Source organism: Nematolebias whitei, chromosome 4 (genome assembly GCF_014905685.2).
Source record: "Nematolebias whitei isolate Nwh7 chromosome 4, NemWhi1, whole genome shotgun sequence".
In the NCBI taxonomy this organism is placed as follows: Eukaryota; Metazoa; Chordata; class Actinopteri; order Cyprinodontiformes; family Rivulidae; genus Nematolebias; species Nematolebias whitei.
Window position 1 is genome coordinate 33,570,128 of NC_056501.1, and position 23,947 is coordinate 33,594,074.

The 23,947-nt window shown below is 40.2% G+C and overlaps 1 protein-coding gene across 1 annotated transcript in view; it reads right to left on the bottom strand.

Moving 5' to 3' along the window:
• Positions 1-4,739: 4,739 nt before the first annotated feature.
• The window catches only part of si:ch211-26b3.4 (connector enhancer of kinase suppressor of ras 2), a 176,122-nt gene continuing 156,914 nt past the window's right edge, over positions 4,740-23,947 (bottom strand). The window contains exons 18-24 of the mRNA XM_037675402.1: positions 21,305-21,378; positions 21,103-21,174; positions 14,461-14,531; positions 14,271-14,371; positions 12,982-13,579; positions 5,488-5,726; positions 4,740-5,409 (exon numbers count right to left, since the gene is read on the bottom strand). Coding sequence (XP_037531330.1) covers positions 5,200-5,409; positions 5,488-5,726; positions 12,982-13,579; positions 14,271-14,371; positions 14,461-14,531; positions 21,103-21,174; positions 21,305-21,378 — 1,365 coding nt within the window. The 3' untranslated portion in view covers positions 4,740-5,199. The remainder of the gene's footprint in view (positions 5,410-5,487; positions 5,727-12,981; positions 13,580-14,270; positions 14,372-14,460; positions 14,532-21,102; positions 21,175-21,304; positions 21,379-23,947) is intronic.

Genomic DNA, 23,947 nt, shown 5'->3' on the forward strand with positions numbered 1-23,947 from the left:
TATATATATATTTATATTTATATATATTCATATATATGAAACCAAAAAAGGCTACTTTAGGAAGAATAAATGTAATTTTCTTTAGTTTTTTTTATATCTTTAGTCAGTTTAATGTACATTATAACAGTAAGCTAATCTTGTCCTTGTAAAAGAGCAATATGTTCCTTTTTTAATGTCGCAGTGCAACTTACAACTTACACACCTGTGCAATGTACCATGAGGTGTACACCCCTGAAAGAACACACAGTGGAATCTCCCTTTTCTTCCTGTTTTCTGCAGGTCCACACACACACACACACACACACACACACACACACACACACACACACACACACACAAATAAAATCTGGGAAGGGTAACACAGTCAGTGCCTACAGTTAAGTTTTAACTCTGAACTCCTTAAATCTACAGTATGTTGCCTGCTCAGAGGAGCTGGGGGGACAAACAGCAAACAAAGATGGAGGCCTGCAGACTGGAACTGAGTTATAGCTCTTCAACACCTGTGTAGGAACACCAGTATAGTTAGTCCTTTGCTGCCAAAGAGGACTGGGAGGCACGTGAGCGTGCTTGCATCGTTTAGTGTCTTTGTGACACGCTCAGATTACCCACTCAGAAACATGAGCTATATTTTAGTGACGCGGTTGATGTTTCACTTCAATGTGACGGGAAGAAACATCTGCAGGAGACTGACAGAAACACAGAAAGATGCAGCTGGTGCTACACATCTCCGAGTCTGTGACACTGGGGGGGCACCGTGGAGTCTTTGGCCTGACGGTGATGAAACGATTCATTTGAGTTTCAGACAATCCAGACCACCGAGTGTAGCGGCTTACAGAGTCAAGTCCATGCCACAACAGCTTTCATCATGGAGCTAACTGTACGTGTCTTTTACATATAATTATATAAAACCTCTCTGTGTACTTTTTTTGGGGAAAAAGAAAATCCACCCTCTTTCAGGTCTAGGGCTTTACATTTCAGGACATATAAAAATGATCCGGTCTTTAATGAATACAGTGTAAACTGAACTGAAAGTGGTGTATGAGGAAGCTAACTCACCCTTGCTGCATCCATAGGATTTAAAGTGGGAGGAAGTAGCAGCTGATCTAACGTGTCCATCAGCTGATCACCATTAGTGTGATCTGTTCTATGGGGGACTTTAAACAGTTTGCTGCTTTGAAGCATACAGCTGTGTTAACACAATGCCAAGAAGGAAAGACATCAGCAATGATTTTAGAGAAGCAACTGTTTCTGCTTATCAAAAGACTAAAAATTAAATGTAATCTCAAAACTATTTTGAAACTGTCATTCTGCAGTGAGAGGAAATATTTATAAGTCGAAAACATTGAAGACAGTTGACATTATTCTCTGGAGTGGCTGTCCAACAAATTCACCCCAAAGTCAGACTGTGTATAAATATAAAAAATCTACAGAGATCTACAGATATCGATTATCAGGTCAAAGGGTAATAATAATAATAATAATAAAAATGTGTTATGTGTTGTCATCATTGAAATTCTCTCTCTCTGCATTTAACCCATCCACCCCAGGTGGAGCAGTGGGCAGCTATGGAAAGCGCTAGGGTTGGAACTGGGGATGAGGTGTCCTGCTCAGAGACACTACAAGATGTGCAATGACCAGGGATCAAACCCAGGATCTTTGGGTCGGAGTTGGCTGCCATGGCAAAATAATCAGAAACAAATGAACAAGTACAGTTTGTTGGGAGCGGTTGCCAAGCAACGACCTCCTCTAAAAGAACGTGGCAGCATGACTTAGGTTTGTAAGGACCCACAAAACCTCTGCAACAAGGTACTTTGGACAGATGAACTTTGGGGTAGCTGTGACTGAATGGTTAGAGCAGTCTTACAATGGGAGAGTTGAGGGTTTGATTCCACCAGCAGTCACATGCTGAAGTGTCCCTGGGCACTACACTGAACCCCTCAATGCCTCCGATGCGTGTCCCATCTGTGTATGAATGTGATCTAAAAGCACTGATTAGTCTTTGTACAGATCTAGTAGAGTGCTGTATGAATGTGTAAATGAGGGCACAGATTGTAAAGAGCTTTAAGTGTCTTGATAAGATAGAAAGGTGCTATAAGAGTACAGTAGTCCCTCGATACTTCGCAGTTCGACTTTCGCAGGCTCGCTCTTTCACAGTTTTTCAAAGTAAGATAGAACATGACACACAATTGGCTGATTGATGGATGAGCCACACGGTCGGCATGGAAATTTTATTTAAAATAAATTATTTTAAATGATTTAGCACCTGCTGCACCTTTGTGCAGCCCACAGCAGCAGGGAGAAGCTCCCTCCTGCAGCGCGTCATGATCTCTGTTCTGCAGTGGAGAAGCGGGCGTGGCCAAGAGCGCAAGCAGAGAGCAGAGATCATGACGTGCGGTGCTCATTTAGAGCATTTAGAGTTTAAAAACAGTGTTTAGAATATTGGGAAGGGTTTAAAACACCTATATATATATAACTACTACTTACTACTTGTACTACTACTTGGCATCTTTTTACTTTTCTCGGTGAGGTTGGGAACGGAAACCCCACAATAAACGAGGGACTGGTGTACAGTCCTTTTACTATTTGTGAAACCAAAATGCAGATTTTTACCCATAATGCACAGCACCATGTTAGGGAAAAAATGTCAACATGGGATCTCTGCACAAACAACTCCAATCATTTGTAATGCATGGGACGAAAAGGTCCTATGATTCAGTCATTGAGCTGACCTTGAACTCTGTAAACCAAAATATTCTAGAGTCGAATGTGAGGCCATTTGTCTGACAGCTGAATCTGTGTCATGGAGAAACAGCACCATTATCCCAATCATAGCAGCAAATCATGTCGGCAGGGGGAATCTAACATAATGGTTTAGTCAAAGTCCAAACCTAAACGTGATAGAAATGCTGTTATCGAACCTAAAGAAAGCTGTGCACAGACAAATGTCTGCCAACCTGAATGAACTGTAGCAACGTTGTAAAGAAGAGTGGGTCAAAATGTCCCCACTAACATGAGAGAGACTGATAAAGTCATACAGAAAACACGAGAGCTGGACGGCATGGACGTAAAGGTGAGTCTTCAAGCTGTTCAAGCGTTTCTATTTTGCTCAACAATGTTCAGTCAGATCATCTGGATGGTTTCTTTTTTGTGCTGAGACGTTTCGTCCGTCATCCAATGGAGTTGACGAGGGAGAGGGAGGGCTCCAGAGGCCATTTTAGCACCAGCCTGCTGTTTTGTTTTTCCATTTTACTAAGCTGTTGGTGGAGAATTAGTTATGTTTGGTTGTTCCTCAGACTAAAGAAGTCCTTTGGATGAATGGTGAAACATCTCAGCACAAAAAAGAAACCGTCCAGATGACCTGACTGAACACTGTTGGATTTTATACCTGGATTATAGAGCATGGACTTTGGTCTTTTCCATTTTGGTTTCATTTTTCATGATGTAATCTGCTGTGTGTTTTTGTAACTAAAGGTTAAATTTGGATCATTTTTATTGCGTCTGATACGTTAAACCCTAAAAAAGAAAGAGGGTTGACTCTTTTCACCATGATGGTATGTCAGTCTGAATAAACCAAAGCAACAAACAGAATCATTTTGCGTGGATGCTAAAGAAAGATCTGCATTATTTCAAAGAACCGGGGAGCCGAAGTCTGCCCGCCCCAGTTCTTGTACAGTGTGTGTCTTCAAATATTTTCTAACAAAACAAGCTTTTAAACATGTGAAAATATAAAGAACAGCAGTTTTGCATGTATCATGCGCTACAAATCCTGCTAATGTGAGAAGAGCTGAATGCAAAATGATCCACAGTATTTTAACCCTTTCCTTTCACGCCAGTCCGAGACCTTTCTTCATGCAGCACATGAGCAGGAGAAGAACTTAAACCAGAGAAACTGTCGCTCAGCTGTCAGTGGTGGTTGTTCAGCTGCTGAGCACCCTGCATGTACAGAGTGAAGAGGGGGACACTGCAAAACCTTGGCATAGAATACATCGTACTTTACATTATACCTATGACACAAAACATAAATAGATTTATATATTCTATGTTTAAATATATCTGTAGGCTGTACACAAATCTGTAGAAAATGGGGCGGCGGATGCATTTACCTGATATCTGAACAGCGATGGGAAGGAGGCTGACGAGACGCAGACCCTGTGGTGCAGCCAGTGAGATACAGAGATATAGAAAGTGCATTCTTTGTAGTGAGTGGCTTGATTGAAACAAACTCTTTATGTCTTGCATTCGCTGTTTGAAATTAAGTTTTGGAAAGGATGCCTTTCACCCACACAAACACAAACGTGCCGTCTCTTCCCTCGGCTACCTCTAAAAGCGTATCACAGTGGAAGTGGAACGCGAACATTTACATCGGTATACACATATGCACAAGTTTATGAGAGTTAGAGGAAAAAAAATCAACAGGAGGAGGACGTGGAAAGAGGGGAGTGCATTCTGGCAGAGGAGCCTTCTGCAGGTGAAAGGGCATTTCTGAACACTTCACAGTTTAAAAGAGTGCGCTCGTGGTTAGCTAGCACAGCTGTTGCTCGATGCTTAAATTTCATGGGTTCCCAGAGAAACAGCTAAAACACCAGCACTGATAGCTACTCGTCACAGTCTTACACCTCCCTCACATGTCCCCACATTGTCCCGTGAGATTGGCCCGGATTAACAGTGAGGTCCCTGTAAATCACGTATGCAATGAGAAGAAAAAAAAAAGAAGAAGAGAAAGGGGGAGAACTGGTGGCTCTGGGTGCAAAGTTCATTAGTAGAAAAAGTACAGTGCTGTGGTGAAAAGGATTCTCGTCTGTATTGCTGCTACATAGCTCCCCCTACCCCCTTAAATCAAACAAAAGAAGTAGCCAAATGTAGAGAACACAAAGAAACCAACGTTAAAATTCTCCTATTTTCCCGTTTTTCTTGACAAGGGTTAGGCGAGTTCAATAAACAAAGGAAGATTAATGTGTTCTGTTCAGGCATGCAACAGGCACCCTGTGGGGTCCTTGGGATTATCAAAAGTTCGTACACGCAGGTCTCAGACCGTTCCCTCTTTGATATTTACACATCTTACAATGTTTCTGTGTGAGTGGGTGCGTGCTCTGAGTCGTGATCAGGAGGAACAGTTCGATGAATGTGAAGCTCTATGTCAGCGCGCGCGCACGTGTGTGTGTGCGTGCACGCGCATCGGCTCAGTTTGTTTTAGTTTCGTCACACGTGAGTCTCGATGAAGGAGTGTGTGTGGGTCATGAGTGGCGCGGCCAGCGGAGACAGGTCGTCCTGGCCGTTGGTGCCGGGGCTGAGCTGGCAGATGTCTGAGTAGAGCTCGCTGTGCCACTGTTTCCACTCTCTGAAGGTCTGCGAGCACAGGCCGGGGTCCTCCAGCAGGGCGCAGATCACCTCCAGCTCCGACTCTTTGGCCTGCGGGAGCAAAGAGATATCAGGAAGGTCCAACGTTAAACCCTTTTTTGATGTAATCCTATCTGATCGAGTCGATACCTTTAGAGTGCTGCGGAGGGCTCGGACTCTGTGCAGCCGGTCGTTGAGCAGTGGGTCCCTGACTCTCTGGGTGAAACAGCGCCGAAACTCTTGCCTGCTGCAGGGTTTAGGGTCTCCTAGAGGCGTCACGTTGGCTTGTTCAAGGGCCCGATAAAGCTGCTCTAACCCTTCCAACGGTTCAGGCTCCCATCCTTCTGACACCCTCCTGTCTCTGCTCTCGACTCTAAAGTCCCGTGGGTCTGAAACAGCCAGAGGCACGAAGGAAAGGTCAGACTGATGCTGGGTAGAGTGGGAATGAGCAGTGATATTTGCATATGTGAACAGTAGCTAAAATGTTCAACTCTGACAAACTGATGTGACCATCGCAACAGTCTTTTTAAACCATTTATTCTTTTTGTCTATATTCCACCTCTCAAAAAAGAGAAAAAAACAGCTCAGAGCATCCCAGCACCTTTTTTTAGCCACTGTAGTTTATTTTGAAAGGATCATAGAGCAGAAACCATGGTCACTGGTGAGCTCAGCTTTAATATTAGAAAACGTGAGTCCTCAGATAATCCAGAGGCGCACTGAAGGAATATAAAAATCTCTGGTAGCGCATGTTCCTTTACCTGAAACCTGTTTCGGCAGAAGATATTTCAACTGCACCATTTGAGCTGAGTAATCTTTAATTCATTGCAGGTTGCAACTATTTTGTGAACATGGTCTTTTTTTTTTAAGCAAAAATATGCAAAGGGTCTAAATCATACAGCAGCAGCTCATTAAAACGGCCGTCGCTGCTTTAAAACTGTTTGTTGTTGCACTATAATTATCTCTGCATGAGTAAAGGACAAAATAACCATGTGTGAAATGCATGAATTGCTGTAAGTTTGACTTGTGTTGGGACTAGTGGCTGGTAGGTAGAGGAGGGACAGAACTGATGGAAAAAGGACAGGATGGGCAAATATTAGACGATTTTTCCGAAAAAAAAACAAACAAAAAAACAATTCTAGTGTGGTTTTGCTATAACTGCTAGATACTGCTGTGATGATGTCTGACATGACAGCAAAAGTCCAAGAGTTTTTCTATTCATGTAAAAAGCCTCCAGTAATAACAAACATTTCTATTGGTGCACCATTTGTTTTTAAAATGTTCAGCATTTTATTGAACCAATTTCTTGATTTTTTTAAGTCACAGTTTTCTGTATAATTTGCATGTCCTGTGACTTATAGGCCCAAGTGACATATTTATGGATTTTTTCCCCATATTTATAAACCATTTTTTTGGCTGAGATATGACTGTTTTCATTCATTCTGACTGAAAAAAAAATTGAGCAGTACCACTTTCAGCCACTTGATGGCAGAAGTGTAGTAGTAGCCTTATGGCATGCCGTTGTATCATGTAACAGGTAAACGTGGCTATAATGACAAATTCAAAAAAGTTCAAGACAAAAACAACTGGACTTTATTTATTATACTTTACTTTATACTTTATTGTTTGTTTTTTTCTTGAACTTTTTTTTAATTGACCATGTCCTGGATGACTGAGAACCTTCACCAGCTATTAATGATACCATTAGCCTGCCATAATCTCCCCTCCTTCATTCTGCTTGCTGCTTGGAACCGTCAAAACAGCTGCACCACCCCGGCAAACTGCAGCTAATTTGACCATTAAAGTGCATTTATTCAGCAAACGTTAGACTGAGACACACCTTTGCTATAAAGTCAAGCAAACAAATAATTATTTTAGGTGCTTTTCTTGTTAAATTTTGAAGAAACGATCAGCGTTCCTCCTTCTTGGTTTCCTCCCTCTGCGCGCTCTCGGAGCACCAAGGCAGCAAAACTATTTTTAAAATGCAGCTTATTTGACCATTAAAATGCATTTATTAAGCAAATGTTAGACTGAGACACACCTTTGCTATAATGTTGAGCAAACAAATAATTGTTTGTGTTAATCTTGTTAAATATGCACAGCGACTCATCGCATGCACACGTTTACTTCCGTATATCAGCTTTTCACATTCAGCTGATTTGACCATCAAAGGACATTTATTAAGCAAACGTTAGACTGAGACGCACCTTTACTATAATTTGGAACAGACAAGTAATTGTTTATAAGTATTACTCTTGTTAAATTCTTGTTAAAGTCATCTCTTGCATGCTCCTGCAGCCACCATTTGGAAGCCCATCGATTTTTGGCACAACACCGTCCCACATTTCCAGGTTCGGCCCACATCTCCGGGTTGTCAGCGATGACGCGTAACAAATGCAACGCATTAGCGGTGACGCATAATAGATGCGTCGTATATGGCGAAGTGACATATTTATGGATTTTTCCACTTTATTAGACAAATATGGACTGATGCGACTTATAGGGCGGAGCGACGTGTACGGCGGAAAATACGGTACATCCTTATTGCTCAGTCTTGTACTACTATACTTTCATTTGAAGCATAAGTACTATCAACAAAAAAGGTTAAATCATGTCATCTGGACCAGTTACATGATTTAACCTGTTATACCTGGATAATTGAACGTACAACCCTTTTCATAAGTACTATCATTGAGTAAATAAAAGAAAGAGTTTGCTGTGACTTACATCAGCAAGAAGTGAATCAGGTTCTTCACAGCTGCAGGACACACTTGTAAATGAACAGGAAGGACTCCTAATACTGAAGAACTCTTTGGTATTCATCAAAAACTGTCATATTTTTTTTGAATGGGTTTATTTCAATTGGAAGTTAACGCTGATTATAAGCATGAACGTTGTAATAATTTTGAGCTTTGACGTTTTTATTGAACTGTTCTTTTTTAGGGTGCAATGATTGTACACCGTACTACAGCGATAAGTTTTTAAAACAAAATTGTGTTTGAATTTATTGTGGGTTTTCTCTGATCTCCATATGGTTAACAGATCCATGCCCAAATAAATACATACAATGACATAATGAAAAATAAAGGTTTTGTTTTACATTGAATTAACAAATACTCATCAGATAAAAACTGAGAGGATCTGCGTGTGTTTGTGTAATTCTTGTCTTCTGTCCTGCTCTCCTCAGTGTCTCTCCCTCTTGTAACTCCTGCCTCTGCCTGTTGTCTTTCCCCAGGTGTTTGTCATTGTCTGTCCGTTAGCTGCATGCAAGGCTGCGTCTCTGTTCCTCATTGTCTGTATGGCATTATGGTTCTGTCTGCCTCAGTGTCATCCCTGAGAGTATGTAAAATTGTTGCATGTCAGCTGTTGTTTTGTCCTTATTAAATACATATTCTACCAGTAGAGGATTCTACCAGAGGAGCTGAATACAGCACCTCAGACTGAAAAAGTCTTTCGGATGAAAGACGAAACGCTTCTACAATTTTTTTGTTTTGTTTTGTTTTTTTGAATGTCCAGAGGACCAAATTTAACATTTTTAGATGTTTCTACCTGGATTATTGAGCATGAATCAGGATATTTTGTGGAAAATAATGTGGAAATCCATGATGATAGGGAAATCGTTACTGGCTTTAATAATCATTTCGTAAATGTTGGGTCTAGTCTTGCAGCAATGATTCCTAAAGTAGATAATATTGTTAGTAATGTAAAAATGGGTTGTGTAAGCAGTATGTTTCTGGGTGGAACAAACAGAGGAAATTATGAAGATAGTTAATAATATTGCTGATAAAAGATCAAAGGACTGTGAAGATATGGATATGGTGGTTGTAAAGGAAATAATAAGTCATGTCATTGTGCCATTTACATATATTTGTAATTTGTCATTTTCAAAAGGCATTTTCCCTGACAGAATGAAAATAGCTAAAGTAGTTCCTCTTTTTAAAAATGGTGACAAATCTGTATTTAGTAATTATAGACCTATATCTCTTTTGCCAGAATTTTCAAAAATTCTCGAAAGATTGTTTGTGACTAGATTAGATAAATTTCTTGACAAACAAAATATTTTGAGTAATAGTCAATATGGTCTTAGATCAACTAGTTCTACATCCTTGGCTCTGATGGAATTGATGGAACAAATTACAACAGCAGTCGATAATAAAAAACATTGTATAAGTATATTTCTGGATCTAAAGAAGGCATTTGATACTATTGATCACACCATTTTAATTGCAAAATTGAATCAATATGGTATCAGAGGTCCTGCATTGCAGTGGATAAGTAGTTATCTGAGTGATAGAAAACAGTTTGTACAGATGGATGATGTACGTTCTAATTTAAGCAGAACTTCATGAGGAGTACCACAAGGTTCTGTAATTGGACCCAAGTTATTTATTTTATATGTTAATGATTTAGTTGAGGTGTCTGATATCCTCAAATGTATTTTATTTGCTGATGATACCACTTTTTTTTGTTTGGGTGAAGACTTGGAACGGATGTTTGTATTGATAAAGACAGAGTTTGAAAAAATACAAATTTGGTTTAAATTAAATAAGTTGTCATTGAATATTGATAAAACCAATTTTATGATATTTAGTAAAAAAACAAAAACAACTTTGGATTTTTCTTTTGAAATTGATGGTATAAAGATATGTAGAGTGAATGAGATCAAGTTTCTGGGTGTAATTATCGATGACAAACTGTCATGGAAACAGCATGTAAATTTTGTTAAAATTAAAATATCTAAGTCAATTGCAGTATTGTATCGTGTAAGGGACTTGTTAAATAATAAGGCTTTGTACTTGCTCTATAATACAATCATAGTTCCGCAGTTAATTTATTGTGTAAATGTTTGGGGTACAGCATGTAAGACAACAACTAAGCCTATTTTTATTTTGCAAAAAAAAGCTGTAAGAATTATAATGAGGAAAAATTATTGTCATCCTTCTGGTACTCTATTTTGTCAATTGAAATTACTTAAGTTTTATGATTTGGTTGATTATAATATTCTTTTACTTATGTTTAGAGCTCAGAATTGCTCACTACCATCAAACATTCAGAACTATTTTGTGAAAAGGACCAGTAGTTATAATTTAAAGGGAATAGAAATGTTTGTTAAACCTAAGTACAGAACAAGTTTAAAGGGTAGATCTACTACAGTAAGAGGAATTGATCTTTGGAATGGTTTGGAGGACAATGTAAAAAAAGCGAAGTCGATACTAACATTTAGGAAAATGGTTAAAACTATTTTGTTAAAGAATTATATTTAGTTGTTTCTATTTAACAAATTATAAAGGTATTTTGATGAGACTATTCTTTTGTATTACAATAAGCAAATTAATGTTTGAATTGATTGTTTGAATTTGATTGTTTAATAGGGAGCAGATATAATAAGAAATGTTTTCTTCTTCTGCTTCCTTTCATTTTATGTTTTTTTGTTTAATTTTTTTCTTTCTAAAAATTGTCATTGTTTTTTATATGAAATGAATAAATTTACAATAAATAAATAAATAAATATTCTACCAGCAGTTTAAAGTAGCCAATGCAGACTAAAAGTTGCTAAATGCTAACTAAAAGCAGCAAATGACTATCTAAAAGTAATACAATGCTAATTCAGAGTCAGAATTCAGAACAAGCTTTATTATCATTGTACCAAGATTCAATGAGAATATGTCCGTACAGTCGTCTGAACGATGGGCGGAGTGCACGTAGCTGCTGCTCTTTAAGAGCGCAGCCTTCTTATCCTTGTCAGAATAATTTTTTTTAGATATAAAAGGAGACAAAGCCATGAGGAGAGGATAGTGGCATTACAAAAATAAAAGATCGCATCTCACCTTGTCCTAACAGAACACGATTTAAGACATAAAAAAAAACTCTGCCAGCAGCACATTTATAAACACGTTACATATGCATTTATGACGAGACAGTCCATGAAGCACTAACAGATGGTCCATTGTCCTGATCAGATGATGGTCAGTTGGCACAGTTCTGATAAGCCTTCGCAGAAGTTGGGGGGGTGGGGTTTGCAATAGACCAAGCTTTTCCTTAGTTTACACATTTCCCAGGAGAAATTGATGTCAGCCTGTTCGAGGCCAACCGGGGAGTCAGATTCAGATAAGTTACATTTGTTGATTTATTCAGGCAGACTATTTTTCTTTTCAGCCTTGAGTCTTACTGATACCTTCAAGGTCCGGAATGGCCAGATTAGGGTGCATTCTACTGGTCTGTGCTTATGAGCCTCTTCAAGGTCATTTCATGCTGATGAGTCCCAAAGCTGCAGGTGGCCTGCGATTCAAATCACTTCCATCTTATGGTTTAGCTCGTAAATCAACTGATTTTGAGTCCTCAAAGCACAAACTAAATCTTCACATAGCCAGCAGACTGACGAGGGTCAAATTAGCAGTGGCCGTCTTCTTTGTATGTTAATAAACCAGGATCCAGACTATTCCAGAATAGGAAACCTGTTGTCATAAATCCAATTATATGCAATTTCGGCATCCTCGATTGACAGCAGAGATAGACACATCACATTCCACTTCCCCAGAGATACAGTATATCCAGCTGCACGTGTCGTCCAAGCAGACGTCAGGGTTCTCCAGGACCCTGTCGCTTTGTTGAAAAGATTTTGTCATTTGCGTCGAAAGTCCATTTGGTCAGATCCACAACAGTAGTTTTCATGTCAGAAGATGTGTAAAATAGGAGCTCCGATGCACAGACAGAGCAAAAAGAGCAGGAGGAGAACAGGGAGAGGGAAGATAATGCGTGCGCCTCCTTCCAGAGCGAGTGAGAAAAAAGTAAACAAAAAAGTAACAAATCACTAGTTTAAAGAAGCAAATGATAACTAAAAGTAGCTCAATGTTAACTAAATACTTTAAATCCTAAGTGCTCTGAGTCCTGCCTGCACATGGGTTCTATCACACTACAGAATTGTAACAAAAACAGTTTTTTTTAAGGTGTTCAGGGACAACGCAGGAAACACCAAGGTTCAAGACTGCCATGAACTGAAAATTGTTGGAAACACCAGTATCCCTGTCCACAGTGAAAAGTTTGACGCCGCCATCAACTAAGGGTGACAACCAACAAAGAAGGCAAATGCCTTGTAAAAAAATCTGTATGTTCAGCCAAGACACAGATATAGCTTTTTGGCCACAGTGACAATAAGTATATTTGGAAGAGTCAAATTAGTACTTCAAATCTAAGGTCATACCATTTGTCAACCATAGCGGTGGCACAATCGTGCTATGCTTTGCCCAAAATGGATGGAATAATGAAGGAAACAGTCAACATCACCTTAAAATTAACAGATGGTTGAAACTTGAACACAGTTGGATTTCTTGAATTTGGTAGACAATCTGTGGAATGCACACTTTTTATACCCACTGAAAGTAATCTTTGGCCAAAAAAATAAACAATGAACATGAATTATGATTACCTGTGACTAACATATTCATTGTCATCAGTATCATGACAGTTTAGTCGGAATACATGCACCAAATTTAAAGAAATTGTAGTTTTATGTATAGTTTTTACAATGTAAAATATTTACCTGTAGCAACTAATTTATGAGTACTTCCCAGGTTATTATTTAGATGATGTAACCTTTATCAAAGAGTGTTTTTACAGTTTACATGCAAGACAATCAAATTTTCTTACCATCTTCTGCCTCGAGTATGTCTGCTGCCTGGCCCTCTGCCTCCTCATCTTCACTCCTCTCTTCCATATGAGCTGATGTGTGCATGAATTTTCCATGCATTGGGTCTCTGTTCCTGGGTAGACTCTGGCTGCGCTGCTTGTGGGAGCGTCGGTGTGTGTGGCTGTGTGTGTATGGGCCCCGCTCCAGGGGGAAAGGCCCGTCCCGCTCTCGGTCTCTCTCTGCTGCGTGGTGTCTCCGTACAGGTAGTGTGGCTTGCCGACGTCTTTCTGGGGACATTCCCTGCCTGCCCAGTCCTCCGTAGAATCCCATCTCTCCAGCCATGCCACCCATCGGGCCACCATAGTCACTGTCCCCTGGCGCTGTCTGGAGGAAGTGCAGTCCTGCACTTGTCAGAGGGGTCTCAATGAGGTCCTGCCAGGAGCGTCGCTCGCGATGGGAGGATCGGCAGCCAGACGAGTGGGTGCTGGTGCTCCCTGTGCCCGTGCCCATGCCCATGCCATCCCCACGCTGGTCCTCTGCTGAGGAGTGGGAGTGTGTGGACTCACTAGAGAAATGTCGACCATGCTTGGACTCTGGGAAAGGACTGGAAGAATTCACCTGGAGAGGGAGAGGGAGAGGGGAGGTGGAAGACACCATCTGTGGAGGGATGGGGGAGGTAGAAGCACTCTTTGGGAGTGGGGATGGAGTGGAGCGCATGAGGCTCATGGAGCTCACTGAGCGGGGCAATTGGTTATAACTGGGGAGGAGACTGACCTGATGGTCCAGCAAATGTGTGATGGGCAGTGTGGATCAATGTGGACAAGAGTGAGTGGGGCAAGGAGAGAAAGGTTGCCAAATAGGTAACAAACAGACAGAAAACAATAAAACATGCAAAGTGAGATGTAACAGGACAGAGAGAGAGTGCCAGACATGAGGGAGTAAAGGGCAGAAATACACCAAAATATGAGAGCAAAAAAGCAATGAGATGGTAGAGGTGCAACTGCAAGAACAGCTGACATGGCTACTGAATGGTTTAATTTGGGTTATCATGGTAATGGTGCTGTCAGACCTGAATATACATGTCTGAACAACCACCAAGTAAGAGCAAAAATATAAAATGTGCAGCGTGACAGATGCCATCTGCAGGTCAGACAGGGAAGAGTTCTGGCAGCAGATCATAGAATAAAATATCTATAGTCTTGGCTGCAAACAGAACAGCATAGTCTCCTACTCTGATGTTTTATTGATGCTGAAATGTTTTAGTCTATGCAGCTCTGAAAACTGTGGATCATGAATGAATATTACTTACAGATGGTGTGCGATGGTAAGTATCACAGAGAGATGAAGGTCCTTCCTGTTTGAGGGTCATTGATCCATCAACCTCATCTTGATCACTCTCACTCCAGTAGTCTGATAGGAAGACCAACACACACAAACATAAGGAATTACAAACGTAAAAGGTTGAGTGAATGGTTTCTATAGGAGGTACTGCATCTCACCTTCATCAGGGCGTGGCACTTTATCATCTGGTGTGTAGCCAATGGCAGCTAACCCAAGTCTGTTCATCCACCTGCAGAAAGCAAATATTGAAACATTGAAACAAAAATAAATAATTTGAAGATGGATGACAAGAATAGCAAAGGGAGGAAAGAAAAAGAAGTGCCATATTTTAATCTTTTAACATTTGATATTTGTCACATTGACTTCTTTCTCCTAAGGAAAAAACAAAGCTTTGAGAAAATTAAATTGATGGATGGATGGTTAGACGTATGGGCAAGGGCGTCAGAAGCATCCATAATGTGGGGGGGACACAATGATGTGTGTAAGTGTGTGTGCGCGCGCGCGTGTGTGTTCACTAGTGAACAAAAAAAGCAGCATTTCACCTAGATTTCCTTTAATTCCACACATTTAAAACATGTTTCTCACCAAGTTTGTGTAAATTCACCTGTGGGTTTTAAAGACATTTTAACTTTAATACACTTTAATACAGAGCGTCATGTCGGCACTATTTGTCTTTATAGAGAAATAAAAAACATCACCACTGGACTTTTTTACTTGTGTTCAACACTCCTCATCTAAATGATGTTTCTCATGAAGCTTGAGGACAATAAGGTGTGGGGTTTTAAAGACATTTCAACTTTAATGCACCTGAACACACCACGTCTCTTACACCTGCAGCGTCTTACAGAGTCACAGTTACTGCTAAGAGAACATGCTACAGATGTAGCGCTCCTCTCAAGCATCCTCCTAACATGAATATATGTTTATGATCAACCACCCTGGTCAACAACTGTCCGCACTAAGCTGCTAAACTGGCGAGCGAGTAACACAGGTACCTCCACCTTCCACCTGTGCGCGTTTTCTGCCGAGGCAAGGGGCAGGAAGGGACGGTGAAGAGTTGGAGGTAACCAGGAAAACCTGGAGTGGAGTTTTAGTAGGTTGAGTATTCTCCTGTTAATCAAGTGGAATGGATTTGTTCACAAAGAAAGAGAAACTGCGCCACCTGAACTAATGTTTCATAGTAAAAGTGGGGGGGTCCAAATTAATGTTTTTTTTTATGTGGGGGGGGGACTTGTCCCCTTCACATATAATGGTTGCGACGCCTATGCGTATGGACATACATACGTTATTTGACAGCCTGACTGCAAAACATTTAAATCGTGTGAGAATTATTAAAACATGCAGGGTAGTGGCCCTCAGGGACCAGGGTCCTCATAGGCTATATCAACGTAATTAAATTTTGCATACGCCAGATTTCACACGCATGTCAAGATGCGTAAAGATAAAACACACGTTGCGTGAAAGACACTACTGACCTGCTGCAAGAATGTGCTTTGCCTCCACACAAACATTTTCAGTTCACATTATTAACCTACAAAATACTGAAACACATGTAAATAGACCGAAATATGACTCCGTTTGGTTTTGTGAATTTAAGGGATAAACCACTAAACCATTCTTCTTCTTCTTTCAGCTTTTCCCTCTTCAGGGTTCGCCACAGTGAGTCATCCTCCTCCATCTCACTCTGTCCTCTGCATCCTCTGTTCTCACTCCAACTACCTCCATGTCTTCTCTAACTGCATCAAAAATCTTCTCTTTGGACTTTCTCTTTGTGTTTTTCCTGGCAGCTGCATTTCGGTAACATCCTTCTACCAATATGCCCATTGTTCTTCCTCTGGACATGTCCAAACCATCTCAGTCTGGCCTCTCTAACTTTATCTCCCAGCTGTTCAACCTGTGCTGTACCTCTGATGATTTCATTCCTAATCTTATCCATCCTTGTCACTTCCAAGGAGAACCTCAACATCTTAATTTCTGCTACTTCCAGTTCTGTCTCCTGTCTTTTTGTCAATGTCTCTGGACCATACAACATAGCTGGTCTCACCACTGTCTTGTAAACTTTTCCTATGACATTTACTGACATCCTTTTGTCACAAATCACTCCTGAAACTTTTCTCCATCCACTCCATCCTGCATGGATGCTCTTTTTCACCTCTTTACCACACTCCCCATATTCCTGGACAGTGGACCCCAAGTACTTGAAATACTGCACCTTTGTGACCTCTGCTCCATGTAACCTCATTGTTCCACCGGTCTCGCTCTCATTCACACATGTGCTCTGTCTTACCATGACTGACTTTCATTCCTCTTCTTTCAAGTGCACACCTCTCCAAGTTCTCTTCCACCTGTTCCCTGTTCTCACCACAGATCACATCATCTGCAAACATCATAGTCCACAGGGATTCCTGACTGACCTCATGTGTTAGTCGGTCCATCACTAGAGCAACCAAAAAGGGGCTCAGAGCTGATCCTTTATACAATTTCACCTCCATCTTGAAGCTATCTGTCATCCCTACAACACATCTCACCACCGTGCTGCTGTCCTCATACATGTCCTGTATCAGTCTAACATACTTCTCTGCCACTCCAGGTTTCCTCATGCAATACCACACCTCCTCTCTCGGCACCCTGTCATACGCTTTTTCTAAACCCACAAAGACACAATGGAGTTCTTTCTGACCCTCTCTGTACTTCTCTGTCAGCATTCTCAAATCAAAGATGGCATCAGTGCTCTTTCTTGACATGAAATACTGCTTCTCACAAATAGTCACTTCTTGTCTAAGTCTTGCTTCCACAACTCTTTCAGTTTGTGAATCATCAACTTAATTCCCCTGTAGTTGCTACAACTCTGTATATCACCCTTGTTCTTAAAAATGGGTACCAGCACACTTCTTCTCCATTCCTCAAGTATTTTTTCACGCTCAAATATTCCATTGAAGATTTGGCTCAAAAACCTCATAAGGTCATCAGGTCCTTCTGCCTTCCCCTTCTTCATTATTTACAGAGCTTTCCAGACTTCACCCTCACTAATCTTTCCGAATTCCTAGTCCACAGTTGCTATGGCATATATGCTTCTTTCGCTTTCATTCTCTTCATTCATTAGCTCCTAAAGCATTCCTTATATCTTCCCGTCTCATTGTTCTCACTTGTTAGAACTTTACCATTCCTATCTTTAACAAGCCTAACCTGCTGCACATCCTTTCCAGCCTGATTCCTCTGCCTTGCCAATAGGAACAAGTCCTTCTCGCCCTTTTTAGTGTCCAGCCTCCCATAGAACTCATCATATGCTTTCTGCTTTGCCTTAGCTACCTCCCTCTTTGAACTACATCTCATCTGCTTATATTCATGTCTCAGCTCTCTTCAGTCTCCTCACTGTCACTCACTCTCACCTCTTTCTTTGAATGCATCCTGCACTTCACTATTCCACCACCAGGTTTCCTTATCATCCATTCTTTGTCCAGACGATAAACCTTCCTACCTGTCTCTCTAATTACTGTTTCTGTAGTAGCCCAGTAATTTGGAAGCTCTTTCTTACCACCCAGACCCTTTAACAGATGCTCTATGAACTTCTCACAGCATTCTTCCTTCTTCAACTTCCACCATTTGGTCATCTTCTCTGATTTTACTCTTTTTCTCTTCTTCACAACAACAGTCATTCTACACACAACTCTCCGATGCTGTCTGGCCACGATCTCCCCTGCCACAGCCTTACGGTCTCCCTCAGGTTTCCTCTTTTACACATAATATAGTCGACCTGTGTACTCCTTCCTCCACTCTTATAGGCCACTCTATGTTCCTCCCTCTTTTGGAAATAGGTATTGACTATAGCCATTTCCATTCTCTTGGCAAAATATACCACCATCAGTCTTTCCTGGTTTCTTTCCTTTACACCAAACCTACCCATCAGTTCCTCCTCCTCTCTGTATCCTTCACCAACATGTCCATTCAGGTCTGTTCCGATCACCACTCTCTCCTCCCTGGGAATACTCTCTATCACTTCATCCAGATCCTTCCAAAATGTATCTTTCTCCTCCACATCACATCCAACCTGTGGAGCATAACCACTGACAATGTTTAGCATCACACCTTCTACTTCTACCTTCACACACATCACTCTATCTGGCACTCTTTTCACCTCTACTACATTCTTTGCCTACCCCTCCTTCAGGACAACCCCTACTCCTTTTCTCTTTCTATCCACACCGTGGTAAAACAGTTTGAACCCTGCTCCAATGCTGCAAACCTTGCTGCCCTTCCACTTGGTCTCTTGGACACATACAACATCTACCTTTTTTCTCTGCATTATTTCAGCCAGCTCGCTACCTTTGCCTGTCATTGTCCCCACATTTAGATTTGCAACCCTCAGTCCTACGTTCTTGACTTTCCTCTTCTCCCTCTGTCTCCTGACATGTTTCCCCCCTTGTGGTTTTCGACTAACAGTAGCACAATTTCTGCCGGCACCCTGTTTGTCAACAGCACCGGTGGCGGTCATTGCTAACCCGGGCCTCGACTGATCTGGTATGGTTTTGCTTTGATGAACTCTCATTATGGTTTTGTCAAAAGTGTTTTACATTGGATGCCCTTCCTGACACAACCCTCAGCATTTATCTGGGCTTGGGACCGGCACAAAAGATACACTGGTTTGTGTTCCCTAGTGGCTGGTTTTATAAACCGCTACATCATTAAAGGGACCAAATACCTATTGCGTATTTCACAGGTGTCCCTGAGCCGGGCCATGCCAGCTGTATGAAATGGCTCATCCTTATGATGCCCTGATGTATGAAATTCCCCAATAACATTGCTTAAACTGTTGATGCGCAGTTGATGCGCAGTGACTCGTTTCTCAACATCAACTATTTAAAGAATACCAAAGAGACTGAAGAAGTCTTTTGGATGAACGAAAACGTTTCAACTTTTTTGTTTTGTTTTGTTTGTTTTGCTTTGTTTTGTTTTTTTGAATGGCCAGAGGACCAGACTTAACTTTTTTAGATATTTAAATAATAAATCTCTGTTTTACCAAGCTTTTGAGTGCCTCTGTCTTTACAGTAATTTTTACAGTAATTTTTATTAAACAAATGCAAAAAGTTGGAAAAGCCTCAAATGGGCATTGCCCTCTGTTTCACTTCATTCAATGAAGTCAGCAAGTTCACAGACACACACACTTGTCATTGTGCAAGTGTGGCAAAAGGTTTTTACTTCTCACTACTTATTGAGTTGTGTAACAATTAATTTAATTTTGCATTTTCTCACATCTAGACATCATTTTTGATTGAGCAAAGAAGAAAATCCCACATCATGGACATATTTGCATCTATTTTACACATTTAAATGATGGCACGTCAGGGGAGGTGTTTTAACTGTGCTCAGTTCCATGTTCCTCAGGATGTATGAAGGGAAGGAGTGCAGATATGTGCGTGTGCAAACTTTGATAAATCCAAATATTTATCTAGGTACACACTTTCCTAATTTTTTTTCTGTATGCCAAATTTCCACATAAAAACTGCACACTTTTTGATACATGAGGACACAGGACTGAACACCATTGCTCTAAAAGCACCTGAAACAGTGTCACCACCACTAATAAGAGAAGCCCTGTCCTTGTGCAAGGATCAGAAAACTCATCATGGTTCTTTAAGGGAATGTCATCCATACTGTACTAATTGGATTTGCAGTAAACTTAAACCATAAAACAAACAAATAAAACAGCTTGATGGCTAATTGACCAGGGACAGTAAAGATTTTGTAATACCTAAGAATTGTTGGATACTGTTGTTTTAGGGAAAATTTTTGTCATTAAAGAATTTAAAACCTAATATCCTAATAACCCAGTATTGTTCATTTCAAATTCAATGACAGGAAACTATTGATCAGGGACAATAATAACCCTACACTAACTAACTTCACTTGTCATGTGACATGGTTTATTTTCTGTACAGTATAAATAGAAACCACCTTGTTCTTATTTTTATTTTATTTAGTGTTGTTTCAGTGTTTTTGGGTACGACTGTGAGAGCTCACAAGAATTTCAGTGTGTCTGGACTGTTGGTCTGTGCACAAATGGCAAATAAAGAACTTTGAACTTGGAAATGGAAAAACCTTGTTCTGAGTCCTACGTCATTTTCTTGCACCACTTTGTGATAAGATGTAGATATCGATGCCAACTGTACACGTTGAAATGTAATGCTGAAGTGCAATAAAATGTGACCCTAAGAGTTTTGAGCCATCAGCTCATTTCCATAATAATAACTTTGGATGGAAATAGGAACCGTTTGGAATTCAGACACAGTTCACATGTTTTGACCCCAGGAGGGCCAAGATTACCTTTTATGTAAATCCTCCAAAAAGTCGTGATGACACTGAAATAACACTCCTCTTTTACACCGTCATCCATCTTTTTCACACGTAGAGCATGTGAAAACATGTGCAGGCACTTCCACACATGAACTAACAAATGCTGAACAGCATTCAAACAGAGCTGGTTAATTACTATCCCCCAATTATCTCCACATGTTGTCGAGGAGAGGTGTGAATAATTAGATCTTATCAGATAGCATTCCTGCAAATATCATTACAGTCTCTCTCTCACAGGCAAACACGTGACCCACACAAGTTCACACACATCACCAGCTCCACATTTCTCAACAGAGAGCCAGGATTATACCTTATTCATGCATAGTGTTACATTGCTGGGCTGTTGCCTTGAGTCAACTTGTTTTTCAGAGCTGAAACATTCACTTAAAGACATGTGACATCCACCGTTTCCAACTGTTGTTTATGCCTAGGTTCACAGCAGCACTCACCTGTTCATTTCCTCAAGACAATCTGTGGCAAAGAAGAAGCTCTTGATTTTGGGATGACAGGCTTTGAAGGCACTGCAGTCAGACAGGGAGACTGATTAGTGTTTTTGTGTATGCATGGTAGGCTTGTGTGCATGCTCACGTTGTGTGGGAGAGAGCAAATGTGCTTGATTAGTAATTCTGGCAACATGTGATGGAGACTCACAATTTCCTCCTGCATTCTATGGCTCGGTCTATTCTGAACTCAGGGAGGCTGATGAAGCCCTCAGCCTTCTCATCCTGCGGGCGGAGACAGATGGAGAGTACATCAACATGCAGAATAAAATGTCAGCCATACTGATAGACCAATTTCATTTGGGCCAGAAATGGTCAAGTCAAGCATATGAAAACAAGATATGTTGTTTGCATTGGCTGGGATAGGTCTGTGCCATGCATAAGATGAGGACAAACTGAACAGCTCAGGCTCCTTTACAAACTGATGCAAATCATTTGTCAGTCTAAATAATAACATATTTACTATTTTCACTTTTATTTATGTTTCAGGAACAGTTTTTTTTTTAAGTATTTTTAAGGTTTTGCAGTACATAAAACAATGATTCATGAATAACTTATTATTGTTTGCTGCCACTAAATGCTGAAAATAATGTGTTTTCTTGGCTGTATGTGTTCATTTGTTAGCAATATATGTAATGAATGACTGAATGGATTCTGATGAAACTCTCAGCATCACCTCCAACTGATTACCTTTTGAAGTCAACCTGATTTTACCTGATTGATGGCCCTACGACGGAGCTTTAGGACAATGCTAAGGAAAATAAAATCAAAAGCCATAAAATTACAAGAATAAAGTCCTAGTATTACGAGAATAAAGTCGTACAAGACTTTTTTTTACAGCTCTCGTTTCTTTTTTTTCTTTTTTACACAAGTTGGATCCACAACGCGACCTGTCAATCAATCCAGCAAATGACCAATCCGAAGCTAAACGCTCCTTACCTGCAGAGCTGCACTGCAGCCCATCAGAGCATACCACCTGACTGTAAGCAGGTTCAATGTCCTGATACTGATAATAATCTGATGCTGATATGCTAACAGATTAACTGTCTCCTTATTTACAAAACCAATACCAAAGTATAACTTAACAAGATGCTCAACATTCTTCATGAAAATGCAATAATCCTGCTTTATTGTATCAGAGTTTGGATAATATTACGACTCATTTAGCTTCGGATTGGTCATTTGCTGACACGCCTACTGGAATAATTGACAGGTCACATCGTGGATCCGACTCGTGGAAAAAAAAAAAGATTAAATGAGAGCTGTAAAAAAAAAAAATCTTGTACAACTTTATTCGACTTTAGTCTTGTAATACTAAGACTTTATTCTCAAAATTTTACGGCTTTTTTTTTCTTATCGTGGCCCTAAAGCTCCGTCATACTACCACAGCTAACTGACATAAGAAAATATACAAATGGCTATAACTCTTGTAAATTTTACACACATTGAGGTTTTGTTTGGTGTGGTAGGAGCTGGAAGTAATCTCCAACCTATACTCTGAGCACTGATCGATTGCCATATATATATATATATATATATTTTACTTTTGAAAAAACTGGTGGAGTCAACCTTGTTTTTCTGTTAACAAAATATCTCAAGGACCTCTGATGGATTTTAACGTAACTCTCAGGAAGCAATCCTTGGGTGTATGTCTATAAATGATTAATGACAAACCCATTCAAGATGGCTGCTACAGCTAACAAATCATAGCAAACACAAAACTGGTCATACCACAGTCATTTTTTTTGAGTTTGAGCTAAAATGTTATGTGGTAGTAGCTGAGAGTCACCCTTAATGCACTTGCTACTCATGCACAGTTTATGCTTCAATCTTTGGAATTCAAAGCTGCAGATGATTATTTAAAGAATGCAAGTTTTTAGTTATTGTCATTGTTTTTGGGACCATTCTTCTTACGTGGTGTTACATAAAGCTACAGTTTTATTTCAAATTGTTATATAAAGCATAATCTGATTTTTTTAAACGTGACTGAATCACACTTAATGTACATAAAAAATATATTTTTGACATAAACCTTTAGGTGTATTCTGCTTTATTGTTTAAAAAGCAGTAATCAAAAATCAATCCATCCATTATCTTTTATCCGCTTCTTTCTTTTAAGGTCATAGGGGGGTCACTGGTGCCCATATCCAGCAATCACTGTGCGAGAGGCGGGGGACACCCTGGACAGGTCTCCAGTCCATCACAAGGACACGTAGAGACAAATGAGACAAACAACCATTCACTCTCTCACTCACACCTAGGGACAATTTAGTCAGCCTAACATGCATGTTTTTGGTCTGTGGGAGGAAACTGGAGTACCCGGAGAAAACCCACGCATGCACGGAGAGAACATGCAAACTCCACCCTGAATGGCCCCCAGACCGAGATTTGATGCGTCAACCTTCTCACTGAGAGGCGACAGTTTTACTAACTGAGCCACCATGCCGCCCTAATCAAAAAATCTGTTTAATTAATTATTATTAGTTAGTTGCAACAATTCATGTTTGTGCTATTAATTACTAAGCCTTGTTTATTTAGTATTTTGAAACATTATTTTGGGGTCTCTAAATTTAATGGTAAGAAGTTTCAAATAAGGCTTGACTTTGTAAATATTTTGCTGCAAAATCGTTCATACATTCGGGACTTAATAAATATAGATTTAAACATACCAACATCATTGTAAATCACAAAGTCATGTTTACAAGATCAAAAACAACAGACAAGTAGAAAGTACATGCGTTAGTTATTCTTACATTGTTGCTGGGATATACTGTATTTTTAAAAATGAACTTTT